Source organism: Anopheles aquasalis, chromosome 3 (assembly GCF_943734665.1).
Source record: "Anopheles aquasalis chromosome 3, idAnoAquaMG_Q_19, whole genome shotgun sequence".
NCBI classification, from domain to species: Eukaryota; Metazoa; Arthropoda; class Insecta; order Diptera; family Culicidae; genus Anopheles; species Anopheles aquasalis.
In genome coordinates, this window is record NC_064878.1 from 10,703,665 (window position 1) to 10,727,320 (window position 23,656).

General features: G+C 49.3%; 1 protein-coding gene across 6 annotated transcripts; it reads left to right on the plus strand.

Annotated features, from left to right (window-relative positions):
- The first annotated feature begins 1,723 nt into the window (after window positions 1-1,723).
- On the plus strand, window positions 1,724-22,197 carry LOC126576327 (glucosylceramide transporter ABCA12). 6 transcript variants are annotated; one of them, XM_050237552.1, is made up of 16 exons: window positions 1,724-1,907; window positions 12,895-13,092; window positions 13,224-13,581; window positions 15,156-15,522; window positions 15,583-15,947; window positions 16,025-17,142; window positions 17,214-17,525; window positions 17,615-17,952; window positions 18,017-18,203; window positions 18,285-18,768; window positions 18,836-19,065; window positions 19,136-19,897; window positions 19,963-20,998; window positions 21,078-21,581; window positions 21,658-21,930; window positions 22,024-22,178. In XM_050237552.1, the coding sequence occupies exons 3-16, from the start codon at window positions 13,501-13,503 to the stop codon at window positions 22,087-22,089; spliced, it is 6,123 nt and encodes a 2,040-aa protein (XP_050093509.1). In that variant the 5' UTR covers window positions 1,724-1,907; window positions 12,895-13,092; window positions 13,224-13,500; the 3' UTR covers window positions 22,090-22,178. The 6 variants fall into 6 exon arrangements, with proteins under 6 accessions (XP_050093509.1, XP_050093506.1, XP_050093508.1 ...); XM_050237549.1 differs by having other exon boundaries at window positions 12,895-13,581; window positions 22,024-22,197; XM_050237551.1 differs by having other exon boundaries at window positions 12,892-13,581.
- The last annotated feature ends 1,459 nt before the right edge of the window (window positions 22,198-23,656 follow it).

The following is a 23,656-nucleotide window of genomic DNA, read 5'->3' on the forward strand; positions in this document are numbered from 1 at the left end:
ATGAGCTACGTCTCTTCGTGACCCTCATGAACCGGCACCGCGGAACCGGTTTTCGGACCCGAACGTCTTCAGTTCTTGGTTCTGGAATAAACGAAAGTGAATTGCACCGGGAAGGGGCGGGGGGTTCACGGAACAAACGGAACTGATCGCAGTGCACTTCGCTCAACCCAGGACCTGCGGCAGCGGCAAGGTGAGAAAGTTGCCACAGTTTGTTGGTCCGGTTCGGTGGACCCGTGGCTCATCGTCAAAAACCGGTCCCAACCCTGCGAGAATGGCCCCTGGCTGAAGGTCGTCCGGTCGAACAAGAACAGGCTCTCTCTCCCTAAATTTCCCTTTCTGCTCTTCACCGTGTTCAGCTAAACTTCGAGTACGATCTTACATAATTCGAAGCTCCGATCATACAGCAGATGGCATGCAATTCCACAGCGCAGCTTGTGCCATCCAACCACTCACCAAATGGAAAATGCCCCCCGCCCTAAATTCCCTTTCGCTTTCCGGTGACGCCACATAATTCGATCAATTCACCCGGGTGGTAGTTCCTCGCGGATCCTGGACACCTGATCATTTCAACGGTGGCGGTGGCGGCGACGACGATCGCAATTGTGAGTGGCTCGGAGATCACATCACGTTCGGATGCTGGGTGCACTTTTTCCACTTTTCCGCCTCGTTTGTCACGCTCGAGGTGCAACCATCGTTCAGCCATTTTCCATCGCACCGATCGCACCATCTGACACCGCTAGAGCCGGTGGACTGCAGCAATATGAGAGCTCGATTACCGGAACTAAACCGAAAACTGATGGTGACGAGGATGAGGACGCCATTGCGAGAGAGAGAGAAGTGGCACTATTAGTGATGTGTGGAAACGGTTAGATTGAATATCAACCACCACAAATCGGTTGATGGTGTTTTATGGCCCGGTTCCCGCTTTCTCGTCACTGCATCGCCGCATGGTGCAGAGTGCAGTCGTCTAGAGGAGGCAGAATGGTGCAAAAACTGTCGTTTAAGGTCCGTTTTTAACACAAAATGGGTGCGAAATAACTACCAGGCAAGTGGTGAGGCACTAGACTCTTCCGTTGATCGACAGAATGTGCAACAAGCGCCCGCGAAGACACCAAAACAACGCTGAACTTGAACCACATTCGTCTGCGTGGAAGAGACTTGCACTTTTTCGGTAGGAGGTTCTAATCAAATTACGGATCAAAGTCGCTAATCGAAAAACTCAACATTGAATAGCGAAGGTTTTTCTATGGTGAGATGGCAATGAAGCTCGGAACACAACAAACTGTGGCAGAAGATGGATTTCAATTTAAAACAACTTGCCCTAGTCACAATTCTATTCGCAGCAGCTTCCTTAAGCACCCAATTAGATGATCTTATATGCTAGATATGCTCATTCATCGCGAGATTTGATGATCTACCAAACGAACATCATCGTCCTTCATCGGTTCTTCAGCATCATTTAATCGATTTCTCTCTCGGAAAGCGACCCAAACGGGCACTCTTTGGGTGATCGTGATTTCGATGATCACTCACTCTCAGCCGGCGACGATGGCGCACGCGATCGTACTCGTGGACACCGATCGTGCACCATGTCTTTGATGCGCACTCGCTCTGCCTCTCTCACTCTCTCTCTTGGGGATCCTTGTTATTTAGCGTGGATGATCGCTCACTAGCGTGACACTTTGGGGGCCAGGTGGGGGCTCGCTAGAGTACCCAGCTCGATCGCAATACCCGCGACGATCATTCGGCCGCAGCACCTCACACCGAACGGGTTGCTAGCGGAGTGCGATCGTCGTGTTAACGCTTTCCCAGTCCCACAGTTTACCCTTTCTCCTCGATCGATCGTGCGGGCGTGACTGCCGTGTTTCTGTGTGTGTTTAATGTACGTGATCCTCATCTTCCGTTCGGTTAGTAATTTCGAAACGTAGAGTGCGGCAGTGAGTGAGACAGAGAGAGAGAGAGAGAGAGAGAGAGAGAGAGAGAGGGAGTGCAAAGCATAACCCACGTGCACGAGTGTCTAGCTGAAAGGTGCGTGCGTATGCAGAGCCCCAAAGGTATCCCAACGGGGTTTGGGCTGCCGCTGACGCTATTAGGGTCTACGGTTTTCCGCGCCGTTAACCGTGGCCGCGGCAGACCAATGACCGCTCACCACGGCTATAGGCTGCTGATCTTCGTGCCATGAGACGATGCGATGGTGATGGTCCGTTCTGTGCGCTATGTTGATTTGTTTTAGAATTTAAGAGTGATTCATACCGTGTGGATACAGCAAGTGGATTAGTGGAAACCTTGGCCAGCCCTCTGCTTCCTCATTTCACTCCCTTCTCGCTGTTCGGATGACAAAGCAAGCTGTGAAGTGGTGTCTGGTGCAAAATCCATTCCAAAGAGGACGCTTTCGCTAGCGGGCGTGGCGAGACTTATGAGTGAATGGCTCCGAAAAGATCGATGATCGCGATCGCGAGTTGATCGTTGATGCCGGTGGCTGAAATGTGCCAAACCGATCGCACGGTCGATGCACTTGGTCACGTTTCTAGGTCTGCACAAAATCATATTATTGCCGCGATTACGGGCGATAAAGAGAAAAAAAAATGTAACACTGGCTCTTGCAGTGTAACAGTTAGTAGCCGGATCGAAAGTGTGCGTTGTGTCACCTCTCTTCGCGTTCGCTAGCGGCTTCGCTTTCGCTCTGCGAGCCATGTGTCCGTTGGACGGTGCACACTCCCCGCCGAGGGGGGAAAGTAAAACTTTGGCGCCATCGCGGAGCAAAACGGGACCACGGGTGTCCAAGCGTGCTGCACGTTTCCAAAGCACCGCTATTACGTTAGATATTGTGTTTTAAATTCAATATTTTCCTCAGTTTTTTTTTCCTAGCGCGATCGCGAACGCGCTCAACAAACACCAACGGAACTGATCACACGGATCGGCTCGGAAACTCCCCTTGGCGTGGACTCTGTTTTGATTTTTCCTGTTTTGAAATGGCTAAACCCTCCGCCGATTCGATCTCGTGGCTCTTTATAATGTTTGTTTTTTTCACTCTCTCTCTCTCGCTGTCGTCTTTTCCCCCCACGGGCAGCACGGGTTTCTCGTGGCGTAGAGCGACCATTTGTCGTCCGCTCGGCGATCGCTTTCTCGCTGTATTGGTCTCGGCTTGCCACCTGCAGAGGCAACCTTTTCACTCAACCCTTTAGGGCTGCATGAAGACGCAGGCCCAACGGGTTTCATTCCAAGTTCAGCCCGCCTGCAATCAGCTGAGCAGCACGCGGTACCGCGCGATCGAGCGATCTACCGGTCGACGATCGGCGGTCGCGCCCCGTAAGCGCTTATCCACCTTTCTCTTCCGATCTCGAACCTCACACGCGTTTCACATTCTTCAATTTGTTTTCGTTGCCCGCTTGTGTGCATGTGTTGGATTGCTTCACACGATCTTCACCATCGTTCTCCTTTTCGTTACGCTCATTAGACCCCATTTGGGGTTTGTTTTCTTTAGTGTCACTGAGGGACTGCTACAAGAAGTATTTCCTGTTAAAATCGCGATACACTATCGCTATTTACCGACTGGACTGGGCCATAACCTGATAAAAATCCTTCACGGATGCCATTGCTATGGAAACAATCGTAGTGACCCGGGTGTTATGTCCTCAATTGCAACTTGCAGGCACACATTGTAGGCCGTAGCGAGTTAAGTGAATATCGCATACCATCGATCCGATGATGTGTGGGCTTTGCGGTTGCTTAGATTGCCGTTGATATCAAACACCCCCTCGCGGAGCTACGTACGTCAACCATTGGAAGGCAATTAGGTGACAATCAAAATTCGCTGACCGAGCGACATGATTTATGAGTAGCGGTATCGAATCGATAGCCCCGCTACAACGATCAACTCATCGACATAGATTTCCTAGACGATCACACGGTGATGGCGAGCACAGTTTCAAAATGTACAACTTCACCAAACCTTTTGCGGAAACGAATGTCCGCTCTCCGGCGCTCAACCAGAAAGCGTGAAGCAGCAAGATCGCTGCTCGATGATCGTGAATCGCAGAAAAGCGGACGAAAAATTGAAAAAAAGGTGAATAGTAATCCTTTTTGAAGGGGTGAAGGAAGGGGAAATATGTCACCTCATGGACCGATGGACCGTCCAATCCATTTGTTTGTTCCATTAACCGCGATCCATTACAATGCCAAATGACAACCGTATTAGAAGTGGCAGTAACAAGTAAAACACATAATAAGTAGAACACACGCTTAGCGACAAACATTTATTGGTAAACTCGCCACATTTTGGAACTCTCTACATCGGAGAATCCAACATCTGTGACCTTGGCGATCATATGGATGTCCCCTCATCGTAACGATAGCTGGCTGTAAAGCGATTCTGCCAATCCGTTCCCAAAACAACGAAATTAGAACACAGTTGTGCAAACGGCAGCAGAACAGATCAGCTTTTTACCAAGGGAATATGCTGTTGTCATGTATTATCGTGGTTCCATGAACTCATCCAACTCATAATGCCTCAATATCATACTGGATCATGCGTGCACTTTGCACCAAATCGATCATCAGGTGCTCGTTATTTCGCTGTATTTTTACGCAAAGTGCAACATCAACATACGTTCCTCGCGAGCATAGCGCGCATGGCAGGAGATAAGCAAGCCATCGTAGTACGTCTCGGACACACTTGCTATTTTCTGTCCCACACTTAAACTACGCTACGCAGTCAACAACACGATCGAGCGGTAGCGATCCAATCAGTTCGACCATCGGCTGATCGTAAACAATTTCTACAAAAGCAACTTAAACACTCGGAGTGCTCGAACGGCGCAATCTGTGTACCGGCAGACACATGTGGCACACATTTTACGAAGATGGAGGCATGAGGGGGGGGGGTAGAGACTGGGAGGTGCCCAGTTCGGACTGATGATTACACTGGCACCAGCATCGTCGGCATCACCAGCACCACGGGAACACATCCGAATCAACCGCAACCGGTGCCTATGGTGTCCCTGGTGGTGGTCCACTGCCCCCCAAACGGTTCGCATATTTTGTAATGGCATTCCATCATGGCGGCACCGCCGGAACCATCCCTAACCTTCGGCGAGCGAGGAAAAAACAAACCAAACAAAACCAAAGCCTACTTCATACGTCGGCGTCGCAGCACCCCAGTCCTGATCATCGTAGGGAGTAAACATCTCGCTCGACAGCATGAACTTCCAGTAGGCCGTGGACCTGTGATTCTGACCGGCCGGGGGTTTGCCGATCGTAAATCTCATCACAATTCCAGCTGACGATCACACCGCGCAGTCTAACCTTGTGCTGCGTTTCACTTTCAGCATTTCATTTTTTTTTATTGAACGCTCCGCAGATGATCGTTAGACGGTGTGTAATGGTGCGCTGCGAGTTAGAAGCAGGATTTTATAGGTTCAACAAAAGGGGGTCATCCCTTTTTTTGGTGGCCCACTAACCCAGCACTGTAAGCCCAGTCCAAGCTGTTCGCGGCTTGGACCATTCTTGCTCGAAGGTTTTTTTTTTCACCCAGATCACCCGTTCGGGCACGTAAACGCATCTCGATTTCGTTTCTGTCCTCGGTCTCTCGTAGTAGCAACCAACCAGCAGCAACAGCAGCAGCTGCTACCGTCCCCTTTGGTCAGGATCATTCACCGGCACCAGCACCGGCACCGGTGCGGTGTTGTCGTGTTGCGATATCGCGGTCGCGTATCGCGTTGTGTTTTTGGGGTGGGTTTTTGGTAAACGCAGGCTGCTATTTTTATAATTTCCACCCCTCCCCCCCCACCGCTCCGATTCCTCAATATCGGACAGTGACCTGACCAGGCAGGACAGGCCAGGCACACCATCAGTCCGCGTTGTTGCGTTCGTTGCGCGATTTACCGGTTTTGCGCGGTGCGAGTGCGCAACCCCAGCGCCCAGCCAGCGCGTTCCTTTGCATCTTGCCCTCTCAAGCGCTGGTGTCTCGGTGCCATGGGCGAATGCGTGCACCACTGGTCTAGCGCGGTCGGTTGGGTGGGCCAGTTTCCTACAGTGCTGGTGCAGGGGTTTCCGGTGCGAATGCAAACACCTCCCCCCCTTCGGACGGAACGCGGACCACCGTTTCTTCTCTTCGCAATCCCTGCTACGGTGTGTTTACATGGAAGTGATAGTTTTTTTTTGAGGGTAAATATTTAGAATGCGATGCCGTGGTAGAATTATGAGTGGCTGCAGAAGACGGTGATAGTCTCATAAACCACCTGGCGATGTCGTTGTGCGATTTTTATTGCCCTCATCACCATTTCAATTCGCTCGTCGATCGATCGAGATTATAAATTGATTCGTGTATTTATTTGATTGACTGAAGAGAGCTCTTTAAAACCGTTTAAAATCCCCACTAGCAGGGAAATTATTGGAGCTACGGAAAACACGGAAACACATTCAGGGAAACTAAAAGAATAACGTTTATTATTTTCATAGGTTGCTTGGTCAACAGATTACTTTTCAACAATTCTTCTCCTTAATCCGTGATTCTCTTTGCTGCTTGATTGGTTAATGGAATTACTATTCAACAATTTGAACATATTTGAGACCTAGTCGGTAAAATTAAAATTAACAGCAAATTACCATTAAGATCAAGATGAGCAGTGAGCTTAAAATGCATTTTCTTAAACATCTGCTTATGATGCCGGGGGGAAACTCGTCAATTTTCCAGAACCCTATGGATGAATAATGGGAAAACGAACTTCCTCTCGATTTTCGCTACATCAATCAACCGGCCAGCGACCATTTTCCTACAGGTGGGAATTACTGTGAGCGATTGACCACCTTCACGTGCCGTTGCTACCGTCACTCCATTATTTGCATCGACGTCTTGCACTCGCCGTGAGAAAATCGTGGTTGTGGATTTTTCCTAAAAGGTATTCCAGTATCGTCCCACTGAAGCGGATCTTGATCGTTCGATGGAAGTCATCCGTGTTCTCTCAAACGACGTGCGTTGCTGCTGCAGTGCCTTGGCTGACTTGCAGTGGCCTACGTGCCATTCTGTGCAAATAATGGCCACATGTGCTCCAGATAAGATTCGCAACAAAGAGCTGTCGCGACAATGCATCGGCGCCACAGCGACAGAGTTCACTTTTTCGAGGAATTCTTGCAAACGCGGAACAGATCATTTTAAAGGCAATTATGTGACAGACACCGCACCTCTCGAACTGTCCGTACATCAATCAGTCAGAACATCTAGAATGACAATCTTTCTCCACGTGAGTCCATGTAGATAGTAATCGCATCGTTTCCTGCTTCTGATAACTGCCTGCGCCTACTAAGTGGCACCGTTGTCATGCAAGTCACCTAGACGCGAACGAGGAGCGATCACGACGAGCTCGATACGGAGCTTCCAACGGATCACGCAAAGCTTCGTGCCGACAACAGCCGGTAATGGCCGGATCGGAGCCGCGATGATGTTAACTCACCGGGCCACCCCTCATACCACACGGCGAACGCGGTGTGGCTCTTGTGGGATCCATCGGTTGAATAATCAAACAGCAGCAGCCTCGTGGACGAATAGCGAGCCCGGACAACTCATCAGTGTGCAAACCAGCAACAACGCTTCGATTGAATGGGACCGGTCAGTGGTCGTCGGTATGAGTGGGCTCTCCAGAAGGCAAACGGCAACTGGTGGTGGTCATCGTAAACCACGCCACAGGTTGCCACAGTGCATCACTAATGTGCGACCACCGAGACAGTTCCGCCATTCCGCAGAACAATAGAGCCCGCTCGGTCCATCCATCCGACCGGACAATGTTTGGTGACCTATTTTTACGAAACCCATGCCCTGCTGTAGGGCAGAAGACCGTGTAATGCTTGATACTGAGCGTTATGCTTCATTGGATCCACCGATGCTGATGCTTCCCACTAACGTCTGCACGATCACGTACTGTCCATACTTTAGGAATATTCCCAGACGATGCCATCACGGTCCAACGATCCACGAGCACATCTTCCTGGTGCAATACCATTCTCAGATGTTGTTCCCTTGCCATGCGTTCAAATTCTTGGCAATTTGAATGTCGCTTCATCTAGAACATATGCAGGTGGTCGAATCAACATCGATCCTTTCTCCAGGAAGCTCTCCAGGTCTGCTTAACGATCCAGCCTGTTGGATACTGATTGACACTCTGCTGATGATGATTGGCTCGCTTATTGCACTTCATTTCCGGCACTCAACAGTCACACTCGTCCGTTCAACCTTAAAAAAATTGCAAATATTTTCCTACAATTTGCGGCTCAACCTACCTGATGTACCGCGGAAGAGGAGCCATTCCTTCGAGATATTCCTGGTATTCCTGTTGCCGGTTATGCACCATCTCACGGACTGGTTTTCTCTGCCACAGGATCGTTTAAACGTTCTTGCCGTGTTCGCAAACCAGTGAACATTCGAAAATGGAGGGACATTAGTGCCAGCACTGTCACGGTGGATCCTTTCATCGATTGCATTCCATAGAAGGTGCTCTTCGCTTGGTTGTTTTGGGGGTTTGCATTGCGTCATGCGGCAAGTACTAAACAGGATTTCGCTCCTCTTACACCTCCCCGGAACACAAGCGATGTGCGCTATCGCTGCTCTAGGAATTCTGAAAATTGCACAAAATGAAGTTATCCTTCTTCGTCCTTGCCTCAAGAACGTACCGCCTCTTTGCGGCCATCTACCAGCACTCTTGGGGTTGTGTTCTGTAGAAGATTATTGGCTCGTTTGCCATTCTTCCTGATTGGCTATGGTACTCGTCTCTTTAACCATGAAAATTTCACGTATATTTTCGTACAGTTCGCGGTTCAACATACTTGATGTACCGCGGAAGTGAAGTCGTTGCTACGAGATATTCTTAGTAACCTGTTACCAATCTGTTGTCCTCTCCCGGAAGGATTCGTTCATCTAGTGACTGTACGGAAAGAATTTCATCTACTCACCGTCCTTACATTCCCGAAGATGTAAGAATCTCGCTGACCATGACCACGAGACACTTATTCTGGGCGAGTTCTCTTCCTTTCCTATTATTTGTCCAAAGCATCTTGCTCGCTGCCAGCTGCTCATGTTTCTACGCTTGATAATTGAATATATTTCCATCACCAACTGGTCAGAACCGAAGCTGATAAACCAGAAACTTGGAAGTGCAATTTGCCAAACTCACCAAACACGCCAAATTGTCCAAAAAGGTTTTCCTGTACCGCGCAATGAGGTCACTAGACCCCCAAGATACGTGCCGCTCGTTGTCGTCTCGGTTGTGGCACGCTTTACAACAGCATAAAGGCCAGAACGTGCTGCAACGATACGCCCGGAGGAAAACAATTGTACAGCGCGTCTATTGCTGGTCACTTGTTGCCGACTTCTGTTCACACTCGGTGGACATTACGCTTCCCCCGGGGGCACAAGTATGACACTGTTTTATGAGCCTACACCGCGTACATCCTGTGCTACTATTTTGTTGCGGATGAGCGTGTTTGGTTATTTCGAATGCGGATGTAACCAAAGTTCACCTGCACGGTTCATGCTGCTGCTACCCGGCGCTGAAATGGTGGTTATTCTTTTTGGTGACTGGGCAGGGAACAATGGAACCGTGACGATGACAACTCCATGGCAACGGCATGGCGCGTCTTGTTATTTGATGGCTCTTCATCGAGGTGGCTACGAGAATCTTGAACCGCGTTCCGCTTCTTGTTACGCACCACTTCCTGCGCAGATTCGTGGGGAAAAAAAGCGATAAAGTGCTGCCGAAAAAACAACAATCCTATTCGGTATCGTACCGGAACGTATCGTCTGGAGGGGTGTAAACACTTTAGAGCCATGCCCTTCAATCATGACCTCCAGAGGATTCTTGCTTGCTCTGGTGCTTCTTTTACGTCGATAATCTTTAAACCAATCGTTCAATCGGGAACCACCTAATGACAACTCAGGGAGAAACTTATTTCACGGAAAAATGGATATTTTTCCAGAAATAAATCGATCAATATTGTGCTTTGATGGCAGCCAGTTGTGCCATGTGCGCGGATCGCATCGCACCGAAACGATTGCGTCAATTCCACCCAACCACCCAGTCGACCGCATCGCGACTCCACTGACGATAATTACTTAAGTGGTCCTCCGAGACGGGGATGGATGGTTTTGCTTCAACGACCGGCGCACATTTGTAATGGTAATTGATTCCTGCAAGCTCTCCACAGACACCAGAGCGTCATCCGGACGATGCATCGCATCTCAAACTAACCTGTTACGGTGTGGCGGGGCAGCAAACAAAAAATCCCGAGATTCTCGAGACCTGTTCGACCCCGAATCGCTTCGGAAGCAATTCGATTGGACGCACACAAGAAGCAGTAGAAGAAGCCACCGCGGTGGCAGGCATTTACTCATCGATCACAACAAGAGATCGCACGATCCGTGCCTCCACGAGGCAGCTAGTTCTAGGGGATCATTAGCAACAAAGTCATGGAATTCCCCGCACAGCCAGCCAGCACAAAAATAGAAACCGAATTGCCAATAAGTTCCGCCTTGGCAGTGATGCTGGAAAACGAAAGCCTGCGGCCATCGTGCGGAATCCAAGCGGGGGGAATCCGAATATCGAAAGTGTCTACCATTTTATCTCCGGTGAAGTGTTTTGGGGAACCGGTTTCCTCTCTTCCGAAATGGAACGCTCGTTGAAATCGTTAGAATATCTCTACGAACCCGTTTCGGAACCCCGGGGGGAGGGTGTGAACGCAGCACGCACGCAGCTCTTTTGGGTTCCAATCATGAGCATGATCTGAAGCACCCCTACGACGCCCTAATCCTATCTAACCTTGAACTCAACCGGAGTGATGCTTCAAAAAAAAACCCTCTCCAACGATCAACAAATGGCATCGGCGTAGCGTTTGGGCACTCCAATGTTTGAAGTTCGCCTCTCAATAGCGTTCCGTGCGGAACCGTAATTCGACTTCGAAGGAGCGGCCAACAGGTTTGCGAATGACGCAGAAGAAAGACCGTACAGCCAGTATAGCAGATGGCCAGCGGTGATGGTTCTCCGAGGCATCAGTAGATCATCGTCGTTGGCAACCTTGAGCATTCCCCCGTGGTCCGTGGTGCATGCAATCGATCGTGGGTAAATAAGGTAACGACAACCACAACCACAACGACGACGACGACGACGACGACGACGCAATGACTGCAATTGCCGAGTGCGTAGCGTGTCACTCGGCGTGAACCGGTTCCGTAGGTTACTGATTTTGGATACGACATTTTAGCATATCTCTCTCGCTCGCTCTTACTGCCGCTCGTCTGTTCCCGTGGATAACTTCCCCCTTTTTATCAGATCAATTACACGGAGATTAACTGACCAAACAGAAGGGGGAAGGCATCCATTACGCAATGATTCGCAGGGTACAAGGATGAAACCGTTCTAATGTGAACGATTTATAACCGCCATTACACGACACCAAGCGATGCATTTCACGGTGGATTGTTTGCTATTTGCTCGGCGACAATCAGAAACACAAACGGGGGGCACATCAGTAGCGCAGGTCATCATCATCATGGATTCATCATGGCCTGCTGCTGCTGCTGCTGCTTAACTCTGTTATCCCCACTATTTACCGGGAGTTGTATGTTTGATTTATTAATTTGTTTGTCACAAATCTCACCAATGATCTTACGGCCTGTACGCGTCAAGTGCATTATGCTAATGATCACCCCGGTGTGCGGTTGCAGTTCTCAGAAGGAAAAAAGTTTCCATCGATCAAGTATTGCCCCCTCGTTGTGTGATTGTCATTTCTTATGGAAATTTGGTGATCACCTTGCGAACGCACCTGCTTCGTGACCTGCTCTAATTGATGATCGATACTGACCCCGCGGACCTGCCTCTAATTGATGATCGATACTGACCCCGCGGACCTGCCTTCGGGGTTGCGAAGATTGACTTACGAATCGAATATGCAACGAACGAAGTGCGCCCGCCAGTTGAAGGCCCCAAGGTCTGTGAATTGAACCGAACGGAATCGGGTGTGACTAATCCAGTTCCATGATTTTATGATGGCAAAAACCCCCCTCTGCGATCCTCTGGGAACTGTTTCAATCGCACAACAATCACAACATGAATGGAAATCCAAAACGAATCATCACCGTGTGTGACGTATACGATCATACGATCGCGGTGAAATAGACCCCGGGATTCGTCGCTCGCTAGCAGCCATTTGCGAACGGTCAACTGTTGGTGAAAGATACAAAGCGTGACCAGCACGTAGTTATGCTACGTGGTTTTTGGGACCGTAAAGGAAATATTTTGAACTTGTACGCCCGGTGATCCTCAACATTGACGTAGGTTCCGTCCATTTTCAACAACGTGCTCCGACACGCCGTGAACGATAAGGGGCACATCTGGTGAAGCATTGTTTTCCCGCCAGGTGTGTGCACTCGATACGATCACTTCCGGTGAGAGAGATAGATAGCAGTCACTGTGTAGTGCGATCGTTTCATAACCATCTCGTAAACGAGCTAAACGTCCAATCAGCGTAACGCATCATTAGAAGCGGTGCCCTCCTCTAATCGGAAACAGATTTGAAGACTCTCTTGGAAAAAAAAGCACGGGAAGAAAAAAAGCGGTAACAATACACCATTTTTCTTTGCGAGTGCGAGTGGTGCTGAGACAGTTTCCCAGTGTGTAATTATCGAAATTCCTTTCCCTTTGGCCCTGTTGCAGTTCCTTCGGTCGGTCAGGCTATTGGCTGACTGACAACCACCGCTAGCTCGTTTTTCGCTTTCTGCGATAATTAATGCATTAAGTAAGCCATTCGAGCTCGTGGCTGTCTCGTGCTTCACGCCATTCACCTACGGAGTGCGCTAGATTCTGGTTATCACGGGATGATTTCAAATTCTTTTTCGTTTCACAAAAGCAGCCTCCATGCCATCAAGCCGATAACAGTGCCCTACCAACAGTGAACTATAAACCACCGGCCCCGCGGGGGGTTTTTCGTGTCACGCGGAACGACCACGGAAGCATTTAACACCAGGACGCGCCTTTAAACGGTGAAAATAGGGTGCGTGCTTTAGTAATTGAAATTGAGCGTAACCGAAAACCGCTCCCCATTCTGGGGGTAAGTGCGTGTCTAACGACGAACCGCGGCGGCCACCGGCAGTGTCGTGCCGCGCATCTGGCGGGAAAGAAAGTGCCAAAAACGAAAAACGCAAAGTGACGAGCTCGTTTTTGTTTTTTTTTTTGTTCAAGTTTGTTTGTGGTGTGTGCAACGTGACTAACGACGCGATCGAGACGAAAGTAAAAGTGTGGACCGAAAATTTAAGTGAAGAAAGTGAAAAGGCGCATTTCTCGAACGAAAAAAAAAGCAGCCATTGGTTAGTTGGATGTGTTAGGTCATAGTGAGCCGTGACGCTCATTAGTAGTTTCGTGACCCCCAAAAAAGGACTGTTGGGTGAACGTGAACGCGAGCAAGTTCTGCTTCCAATCGTCGAGCTGCCACTGGTAGAACAACCACGGAAGCGATAACATGAAACTATCCAGGCATGCCGATGGCATGCAGATACGGGCCCTACTGCGAAAGGATTTCCTCGTCCGGATACGACAACCAGTGAGTATTACTTTTGCCACAGTAATTAATCAACCGCGATTAGATTAACCCGAAGGATGACTAACAAAATTCCACACCGGAATGCTCAACCGAGCCTCATGAGCTCATTATGCTGAGCCAGGCCGCTGAGCCATTTCTACGGCCTGACGCGTCATCGATGCTTTGCGCAATCAGTGTACATGGCGCTGCGGGCTGCGGGAACGTAAATAGAACGAAATCGCAATGTACGCGGCGGCGGGCCTTGCCAGCCCCTAATCGGTTCAATGATCGGAATGTATGTCATGCTACACGATCGCACGATGGCTCCGGGGTTCTTGATACCGCACAGCATGATTCATGGTGGTTGCGCTTCGTCATGAATGGGATGTGCGTTCTACGTTCTGACTAATGAGTGCTGCGTGTGCGCATGCGTGATCTACAATCGGGCGTACGCTAAGATCGCGCTACGGACCGGATGAAATAGAAAGTTGCGGTTTCCGTTTTTCTGATTTTTATTTCCTGTTTTTTTTTTTGCCCCATTCTCATTATAAGTTATCAGTTAGTTCAGATGGTTTTTGGGTGATAATTGGCTAATACCCGTTTATGTTTTCGCTGGTTTTTTTTTCTTCATTGGCTCGATTAATCTAATCAAAATCATAGAAGAACGGTTTGGCTTGCCGGCTACAACCAGCCAATCATTCTTATTAACGCATCAACGTATTCGTGCAGAAAATCGATTTCATTTATTCAGCACTAAGGGGAGTATTAAGGGGGGTGTCCCCGTCGAGATTTTATTAAAATTGTTGATACTTTTTTTAAACATCGTGTTTTCAGGCAAAATGACAAAAAGCATAACTTTTTCATCTTCAAAAATCTGCGAAAAATCGAAAAATAAGAAATTCAACAAAATCTTTACGGGGCTGCCTAGGTAAACTTAAAATCTTTCAAACAAGTATCAATTTGTATTTTTCTGATAACCCATCACGCAGCTACGATGAGCTCTGCAAAAAGAATCTGTGTGAAGACGCGACTGCTTAAATGTGATGCCATGGATGAAATTTTTACTAAATCTTCCCCAAAATAGAATTAAATATTCTTCATAAGTTGCAATTTGATATGCCATTCATTTGAAAGAATAAAGTTGATTGGTTACGTCACAAAAAATCGTCAAAAATGATCCTTGTTTCGGTAAGAAATGACCGAAGCCCCCCATTAATTGGTTTGTTTGTTTCTTAAACAATTGCTCAACAATGATAAACATGTACACGTGTCACAGCTAGAATATAAACTAACACTGTAACTGTACAAATCAAGCACAGGCTGCATGTTTTGGCTAACCATCTCTTCTTGATCGCTGCTATTAGTAAACAGATAGAGTTGTACTGCGTGTTGAGATAAGGAACAACTTAGATTAGCTCGATGTTGTGTAACTATCGGAGGTAATCTGCTATCTTCATTGCTAATAATAACTAATCGTTAGATTGTGCAATTGTTAACCTGGCAAAATGCGATTGATGGAGAATGGTGTTTATTTTTAGTATAAGCCTCGTCATGCTCACAACAGAGTTCTAAACAATATTTTTCCTCCCTTACAGTGGATGACGCTCATTCAGTACCTTTGGCCGTGCATGATCTTCGTCGCACTGTATGTCCTGAGAAACCGCTTCCAACCGACCGCAATCGGTGACTGCCAGTTCCCTACGCGACACCTGCAGGCCAACGGTATACTGCCCTTCTTCCAGTCCTACATCTGTACCTTCGAGAACGAGTGTTCCGATCCGAAGGCATTCGCCGAGACGGAGGAATTCAACGATGCACCCGTCACACCGGTCGTTAACATTGTGCAAACCTTCCTGGACAATCAAGCTTTGTATGATGCCATCGTGGACCTGCCGGTTGACCGGAACTTTATCACCAGCGTTACCACGATCGTAACGCACGGCAAATTTAAGGATATCGAGCGTAAGTACTAATGACATATCTTTCCACGGAACATATCACGATCATCTGCTCAATCTGCAGGTAACGGCGATCGGTTGGTCAAGATGTTGCCCACCATCCGGCAGAAGGTTGGCGAAAACTTTGACATCGAGCAGCTGTTCTCGGACGATCGGACGTTCTCGAACTCGGGGAACATTCTGTGCGGTCGACCGTTTCCGCGCAGCGATAACATCCGCTTCGTGGACAACATTCTGTACACGCCCGACTACGCCGGTCCCGATAAGGATGAGCTGAGCGTTATGCCGACGCCGTACTGCAAGCAGCTCTACCTGGACGTGACCAACACGAACAATGGGAAGATCACGTGGCGCTTTCTGAAACCGATCCTGCAGGGCAAGATACTGTACGGTCCGGCGAGCGAACGGAATGACGAAATTATGAAATTTGTAAGTGGGCAGAGAACATTATTCACTGAATAATTCGTTCGTTCGTGGTTTGACCATCGTACTCGATTCATTTGCAGGCTAACAAAACGTTCGCCGACATGGGACGACTGAGGACGTTCTTCCGGTCGCTGGACACTACCTTGAAGCTGCTGCGCACCGAGGAGGACGTACGGGAAAGCTTCCAATCGCTGATCGAGCTGGCCAAGAGCCCGTTGGTGCAGATGCTGACCGGTGGCAATGTGAACATGGAGCTGATCGAGGGTATCCTCAATGGGATCTTGAACGATGAATCGGTCGCCAAGGCGGTCAACACGATTTCCAACATATTCGATTGCTTCTCGGCCGATCGTTTCATCCCGGTACCGAACGAGAAGGTGCTGGAGGATCGAGCGTTCGAGCTGAACCGCAAGAAGCTATTCTTTGCCGCGGTTTTCTTCGAGAACGATACGGCGCTTGGAGAGAATGAGATCTCGTACAAGATTCGGATGCGTACGGACGATACACCGGTGACGATTGAGGCTAGGAATCGGTTTTGGTTCCCCGGGCCCGAAGCAAGCTTCGAGCTGGATATGCGATACCATCGAGGGTTTGTCCAGATCCAGCATGCGGTCGATATGGGTATCATAAGGCAGCAGAAGAAGCATAAGTTTGATCGTGAGCGAAGTGAGCCGAATGAAGAAGCGTCGCTCTCTGGCACTGGTGAGCTGGAGCTAGACGACGAACTCGATGGGGATGATGGCGATGACGAGGATGCTGATGATGAGCTCGATGATGAGACTGATGCGGATGGCGATACTACTACGGTGGCCAGCGAGAATGGTGCAACGAAGCCCGGTACTACCACCCCAAGCCCACAAACGACGACTGAAAACCTGGCACTACTGTTTACGGATCTAAGCAAGCGTTTGAATGTATCCCAAGACGTACTAGATCGCTTCGGTGGTGGAGCGGGAGCCAATCGTACAGCTCTGGATGATTTCCTTGATTTTAAAGATGAAGAAGAAACGGAAACGGAGGCCAATGATGCAGCGACGACAACAGCGGGGGCCATTTTGAGCCGAAAGAAGCGACAATTCAACTTCCTAGATCTCTTCCTGGGAGGCAAGAAAAAGGCCTCCGATGAGGTGACGTACCGTGTGGCGGACGAGAAGTTCTATACGAAGCAGTTCCCGTACCCGAAGTACACCAAAGATGAGTAAGTGTTGCAAGAACCCCTCGGTGGAGTGTGAATGCCGTACCGTTGTTAATCTGTTCATTTCCCTTTAGCTTCAAGAAGGGTATCTACATTGCCCAGATAGTACAGATGGCCTACTTCATTGCGCTAATTGTGCACGTCGCGTCGGCCGTTCAGCAGCGGATCTGGATGAAGGAGAGTGGCAACTCGATGCTGATGCGTGCGATGGGCTTGAAGTCGGGCTCCGAAACCGTGGCCTGGACGGTCACTACGTTCATCGAACTGAGCCTGGTGTTTCTGATAGGGCTGATCATCCTGTACGAAGCTGACATTCTCATCTACTCGAGCCAAATCTTTCTGTTCTGCTATCTGGTCGTGTTCGGTGTTTGTCTGATCGCATTCTGGTGAGTTGCAGTGTTCGTAAGAAGCGCATCTCTGCGAGTTTCGCTCACTGATTGAACGTTTTTTTCCCATCTGTCCCACCCCATTGCAGTTACATGTGTTCGATGTTTTTCAATTCAGCCAGCATCGGTTCGGTGTCGAGCGTTATTCTGTTTCTGATAACCTTCCTACCGTACATTCTTATCATCTCGCTCGGCACCACACTGTCGGCGGTCGGTAAATTTTTCGCCAACCTGTCCTTTTCGACCGCCTTTTGCTATGCCTGGCGGCACGTGATGCGCATGGAGTTGCAGAACCGTGGTGCCAGCTTTACGAATGCCTTCCGGGGTGATCTGGCAAACAATGATCTCAAGTACGGTATCTTGATGATTCTGCTCGATGCCGTTATCTACTTTGCCATCGGCTACCTGTACCAGTGGTTTAAGCAAGGTAAGGGGAAAGAACTGACCTTTAAGGGGCAGATAGTGTACGCTTCCTTAATCGTCTTCAACAGATGAGACCACATTCCATACGGTGCGACGCATTAGGCTGGACAAGAGTGTCGGTGCGGATCTGCGCAACGTGGACGCAAGCTATGAGAAGGGTGGAAAGAAGGTGCTGAGCGACGTTTCGATAACATTCCGGCGGGACGAGGTGACCTGTTTGCTGGGACGGAATGGTGCTGGAAAGAGTACAATCATGTAATGAACCAACGGCACCGTGTGCCAACTTTTATCCATCAGTTCCGTTCGCTAATGTGTCGTTTATCTTTACTTTGACAGTAAACTCCTCACCGGTCAGGTGCTTCCGGACTCTGGCGATGTACATCTGCCGCTTGATTACGATTTCATCTCCGGCATCCGGAATAACGCGGAAAAGATTGGCCTTTGCCCGCAGAACGATGTGCTGATACCGAGCCTCACCGCCAAGGAGCACCTGCAACTGTACGCACGGATTAAGCTGACGCGTGGCTTCGATACGGAGGTTTCCCGTACGTTGGAAAATCTTAAGATGGGTCCGTACGCACACTACCGTGCGTCCGATCTGTCCGGTGGTTTCAAGCGACGGCTATGCATTGCGATCGCATTCCTCGGATCGCCCAACCTGGTGGTGCTGGATGAACCGTGCAGCAGCGTGGACACCAAGGCACGGAAGTACATTTGGGAGCTGATTCAAACGTTGCGCCGTGATCGAGCTGTTATTTTGGCGACCCATCATCTGGATGAGGCCGAGTGTCTAAGCGATAAGATTATTATGATGGAGGATGTAAGCATGGCTAGCAAGGACAGTAAACTGAAGATCATTTAACTAACAAACGTTCTACTGTTGCCAGGGTAAAGCAATCTTGGAACAATCGCAGGAAGACCTGAAGAAGCGGTTCACCAACACGATCTATCTGCGCATTACGCTGAAACCCCAGCCCGAGGTGGATCGTACGGCGACGGTAGCGGAGCTCAGCAAGCTGCTCGATGGTTTGCCGGATGTACGGTATGAGATGAGTGCGACCCTGAATCAACTGGACTTCAAAATTGCTTCCTCGACGAACGATAGTCAGGTGTTGAAGTAAGTTACACATAAACAGGGTGGCGAGTAGCAAAAATATCGTAACATCCCATTGATTTATCTGTTACAGCATCGAACCACTGCTGGAACATCTGCCACAGCTGCGATCCGGCCGACAGATCGAATCGTTCGATATAAGAAACGAAAATTTGCTCAACATGTTCAACACCGTCAACGCTGGCGATCCGCCGCAGAGCGAGATTCATCGCAATGGAAACGGCACCAGCCAGCACGCGGTGAATGGATTCCACGGTCCAAAGACAAAGCCAAAGGCCCTCGGTACGGTGCCCATGATGGTGACCCTTTTCCGTAAGCGTTTGCTGCACTTCCTGCGCAACTACCGGCTGCTCGTGTGTCTGCTCGTACTACCGACAATCTTTGAAATCATTGCCATGGGTTTCATGACGATGCGACCACCGGGAGAGCACGATCAGATGGTAAACTTCTCGACCGCACTCTACCCGGGTGCAGCGGAGTTTTATACCAACGCTAGCGATCCCGAACCATTCCGTGCTACGATCGTCGATGAGCTGCTGCAGCACTGTAACGGCACGACTGGTGAATGTTTCACCTTCAACTCCTCACTGGAAGCGTACGAATGGATTCTGGCGACCAGCGATGAGTTCACGGAACGCCGGTACGGTGGTGTGACGGTCAATCGGGAGAAAAACATCGTTTGGTACAACAACAAGGGTTACCACTCGATGCCGACCTGGCTTAACCTGCTCGATACGGCCGTTCTGCGGGCGGAACTGGACGATCCGAGCATTACGATCCGCACCATTAACCATCCGCTGACGGTGGAGGAAGATGAACTCTCCGTCTCATCCATGTAAGACATTCCGTGGTGCGTGAGGTCAGGGACGTTACAACATTGACTTCTCCTTCATTTCGCAGGCTACAGCAGATTGCGGATGCGGGCATTTCGCTGATCATGTTGCTAGCTTTCAGCATGGTCATCGCCGGTGCTTCGGTGTACATCGTGAGTGAGCGTGTCCGGGGTGAAAAGTTACAGCAACGGCTGGCCGGAGTGAATGTGCTGACATACTGGACCGTGACCTACGTCTGGGATGCACTGATCTACCTCATTGCACTCGGCCTAGCGGTGATCGTGTTTAAAACGTTCGCGCTGCCGGCTTACGTTGCCCGGGAGCAACTCGAGGGCATCTGTTTGCTGTTAGTGTTCTACGGTTTCGCAGCCATTCCGGCGGTCCACCTGTTCGAGAAGCTCTTCACCGATGCCAGCTTTGCGAATATGTCGATCTTCTGCCTGAATGTCATCACCGCACTTGCCACGCTCACGATCGTCATACTGTTCGATGTGATCGGGGATAGTGATGAATCGGAACGGATCCGTAACCTGCTTAACCGGGCGTTCCTGGTGTTGCCGCAGCATGCGCTGGCCGATGGGTTGATCGAACTGTCGAAGAACTATATAACGGCGGAGATCTTCAAGCGGTATTACATCGATTCGTACAAATCCCCGCTGGGCAGTGATCTGCTGCAGCCCCATCTGATTGCACTCGTGTCGATGGGTGTAATCTTTATGCTGCTGAATGTGGCCATCGAGTACAAGTGGGTACAGAAGCTAGCTAACCGAGCGTTGCACGGATCGGCGAATGAAAAGGTGTACCAGCTGAATGGTGTTGAGGCGAGCGGGGCACTGGATCACAATGGAACTGGCAGCAAGAAGAAATCGCTGCCGGCCGATCAGATTCTTTCGGTGGATCAGTTGAGGAAACGATACGGTACTTGTGGTGGTGGTGGCGGTGGTAGTACCGGACAGGAGGTGGTTAAGAACGTTTCCTTCAAGTTGCACTACGGCGAGTGCTTTGGGTTGCTCGGAACGAATGGTGCAGGCAAATCGACGATCTTTGCTATTCTTTCAGGCGAGCTGCTACCGTCTGGTGGTAGCTTCACATTCTACAGTCAGGTAGGAGACCACGAAGAAGGCGTGCGAGTTCTGTGCCGTGATTAATCCGTATTCCATTTTTTCTCCACCCCCCAATCAGCACGGTCCATCGTACTGTCCGCAAAACAATTTCCTCGATCCACTGCTCACGGTCGAGGAGGTGATTGAGTTCTATGGTCAGCTGCGTAATGTCGAGTCGATCGAGAAGCTGATCACGGAAACGCTTAGCGAGTACCATCTGGAGGTGTACCGGAAGGTGCTGGTGAAGAATCTGAGTGGTGGCAATCGGCGTAAGCTGTGTGTGGCCGTCGCTTGCTTCGGGCAGTCGGAGATTATCCTGATGGATGAACCGACGAGTGATCTCGATCCGGTTACGCGCTCTATCGTGTACCGTACGATCGAACGGTTGAATGCACAGAACCGCTCCATTCTGCTGACGTCACACAGCATCTCGGAGATCGATCGTATCTGTCAGCGAATAGCGGTGCTGAGGGATGGCCATCTGCTTACGGTGGATACGCCCGATCGGTTAAAGGAACGCTTCGGTAATTGCTACCAGGTGACACTTTACCTCGAGGGTGTACGTGATGTCGATTTCACAAGGGTAGGTCATAGGCTGAAGGGTTGCAATGAATCAGGTCGGTACTAACCATCTCTCCACCCACCCCTCGCACCCGTAGGTGGTGAAGCGTGAATTCAACGTAACCCGTGACATTCTGCTACACAATGGTTCCGTCCAGTTCGTGTGCCAGGTACGGGCGGATGGTGGGCGTGAGGAAAATGGAAAATCACACAAAAACGGTCACGTTACGATTATGTTGGCCGAAAATGGTAACGGTACTGCCACACCGGCCGGTGCTGTCCAGACGGCAAGCGAACTGTTCCTTAAGCTACATCGATTCGCCCGGGAGAACCAGTTACGGTACACGATTTCACGGTGCCAGATGGATCAGGTGAGTGGACGGAGCGTCATGGCCTTTTTTATGCGAATTGAATGTAACTTATCGTGGTTGCTAACATGCTTTTTACTTAATTCTTTTGAATAGATTTTTGAAAACATTCTCCAAAACCACGATGAAGACCATGCCAATCCAGCGTTCGTGGATAGCTAGACAGCGACATTTGACAGCCTTCCGTATGCGGCAGCATGTACATAGATATAATGATAAGCCCTTTTTTTTTAAATGGATCTTTTGAGATAATAAATGGTAACAGTAAACGGAAACCTTTAAAAAAAAACGTGTCCAAAAGATGACAAACCATGCGTCTCCATCGTCCTGTGACGTCAGCAAAAGGGACGCGTTTCACGATCTCCGGCTTATGTAATCAGTCGCGAAAGTGCATTGACCTCGCCGTGATAAAATGGTACCAGATTCCGGAGAGTGCAACCGTGGTGGTACCGGTTGCCGGCCATTCAAAACCGGTCGTTTATGTATCCATATTTCCGGTTGCAACATTTACTTCGAGAACTATCAAGCGTTTGGTGGGCGTTGAGCAAGGGGTGCATGTGTGAGGGGTGAAAATGTGGACTAGCAGTTAGTTTCACGATGGTAAGTAGGTCAAACCAGGAGCTTTCCGAGGCTCTCGGCCGGCTCGCTCTCACTGCGTTAGATGAGGAGCTTTCTCGCACCATCAGGAGCACAAAAAGTGAGAGAGATTGTGAGCGATTAATAAAGAGAGAGAGCGTAGTGCACAACACACCCAAGGATTCGATGGGAAGGATCCGCGGACTCGTGATTGCTTTCCCCGTTGTCTACTCCCTACGGTACCCTTCCGAACCGTGCGCTATAGTCGGCGGAAGGACGAAAGGGCTTCTGTTGAACCCCAAAAAGGAACGGCAAAAAGGGAATATTTTTACTTCCATCATCGTCCCCGGGAACGTGCAGGCCAGACAACAAAGAAACTCAGCATTCCGTGGAACTGATCTACGCCAAACCACGTCGATTATGTTTGGTCACTGACGGGGTCGCTGGCTGGGGCCTGCAGACGATGGCAACATCTTGATGCCGCGTGGGGAAGGTTAGCTGTCAGCGACTGTAACAGAATGTGAACCATTTCGCCGACGAAGCGTGGTAATGTCGAAATGCGCGTTTAATCTTCGGAATAAGAATAATCAAATTTAGCGCAAGTGATAAAAGCATCGCAAATGGTGTGCCTTGTTGGTGCCACTGTGCTGACTGCGGGGAATTTGAGAAGAGAATTTGTAACCTATTGAATTTTGTTGGTAAATTTGGAGAAGGGTATGGAGGAGCAGTACAAAACTGTACTTTTTTCAATTAATCCAAAACCATTGTTAATGCATATCTGCTCAGCATATTTTTCTTATATAAAAAAAAATAAAATGTGACTTGATAAACTAGCATCAATAAATGGAAAATATGCTCTCTACTCACTTAAATTCAGCCATAAAAACACTAACTAATGCCTTAAGTAACATAAATTCCCCCGTGCTCCCAACGAGATGCCAATGAATTACTGCAGTACATCTTGGCTCAACATCTTGAACCTCACCAGCGCAACGATCCTCCTTCATGAGCAGAGACTGACGCATAGCGGAATGATTATCTAACACCATCCTTTTTGGCAAATCCTTAACCTCCCTCAACGCAAAACGGGGTACGCCTGTTGTTGGCGCAGCTGTTGACGGGAAAGGAAAACGCTAAAGAATCCCGCTAAAAA

Excerpts from the sequence above, each read along its gene's own strand:
- LOC126576327 (XM_050237549.1), top strand. The coding sequence starts at position 13,501 with ATGAAACTATCCAGGCATGCCGATGGCATGCAGATACGGGCCCTACTG. Across the intron at positions 19,898-19,962 it reads GAACTCTCCGTCTCATCCAT|GCTACAGCAGATTGCGGATG; the intron begins GTAAGACATTCC and ends TTCATTTCGCAG. Across the intron at positions 20,999-21,077 it reads GCTTCACATTCTACAGTCAG|CACGGTCCATCGTACTGTCC; the intron begins GTAGGAGACCAC and ends CCCCCCAATCAG.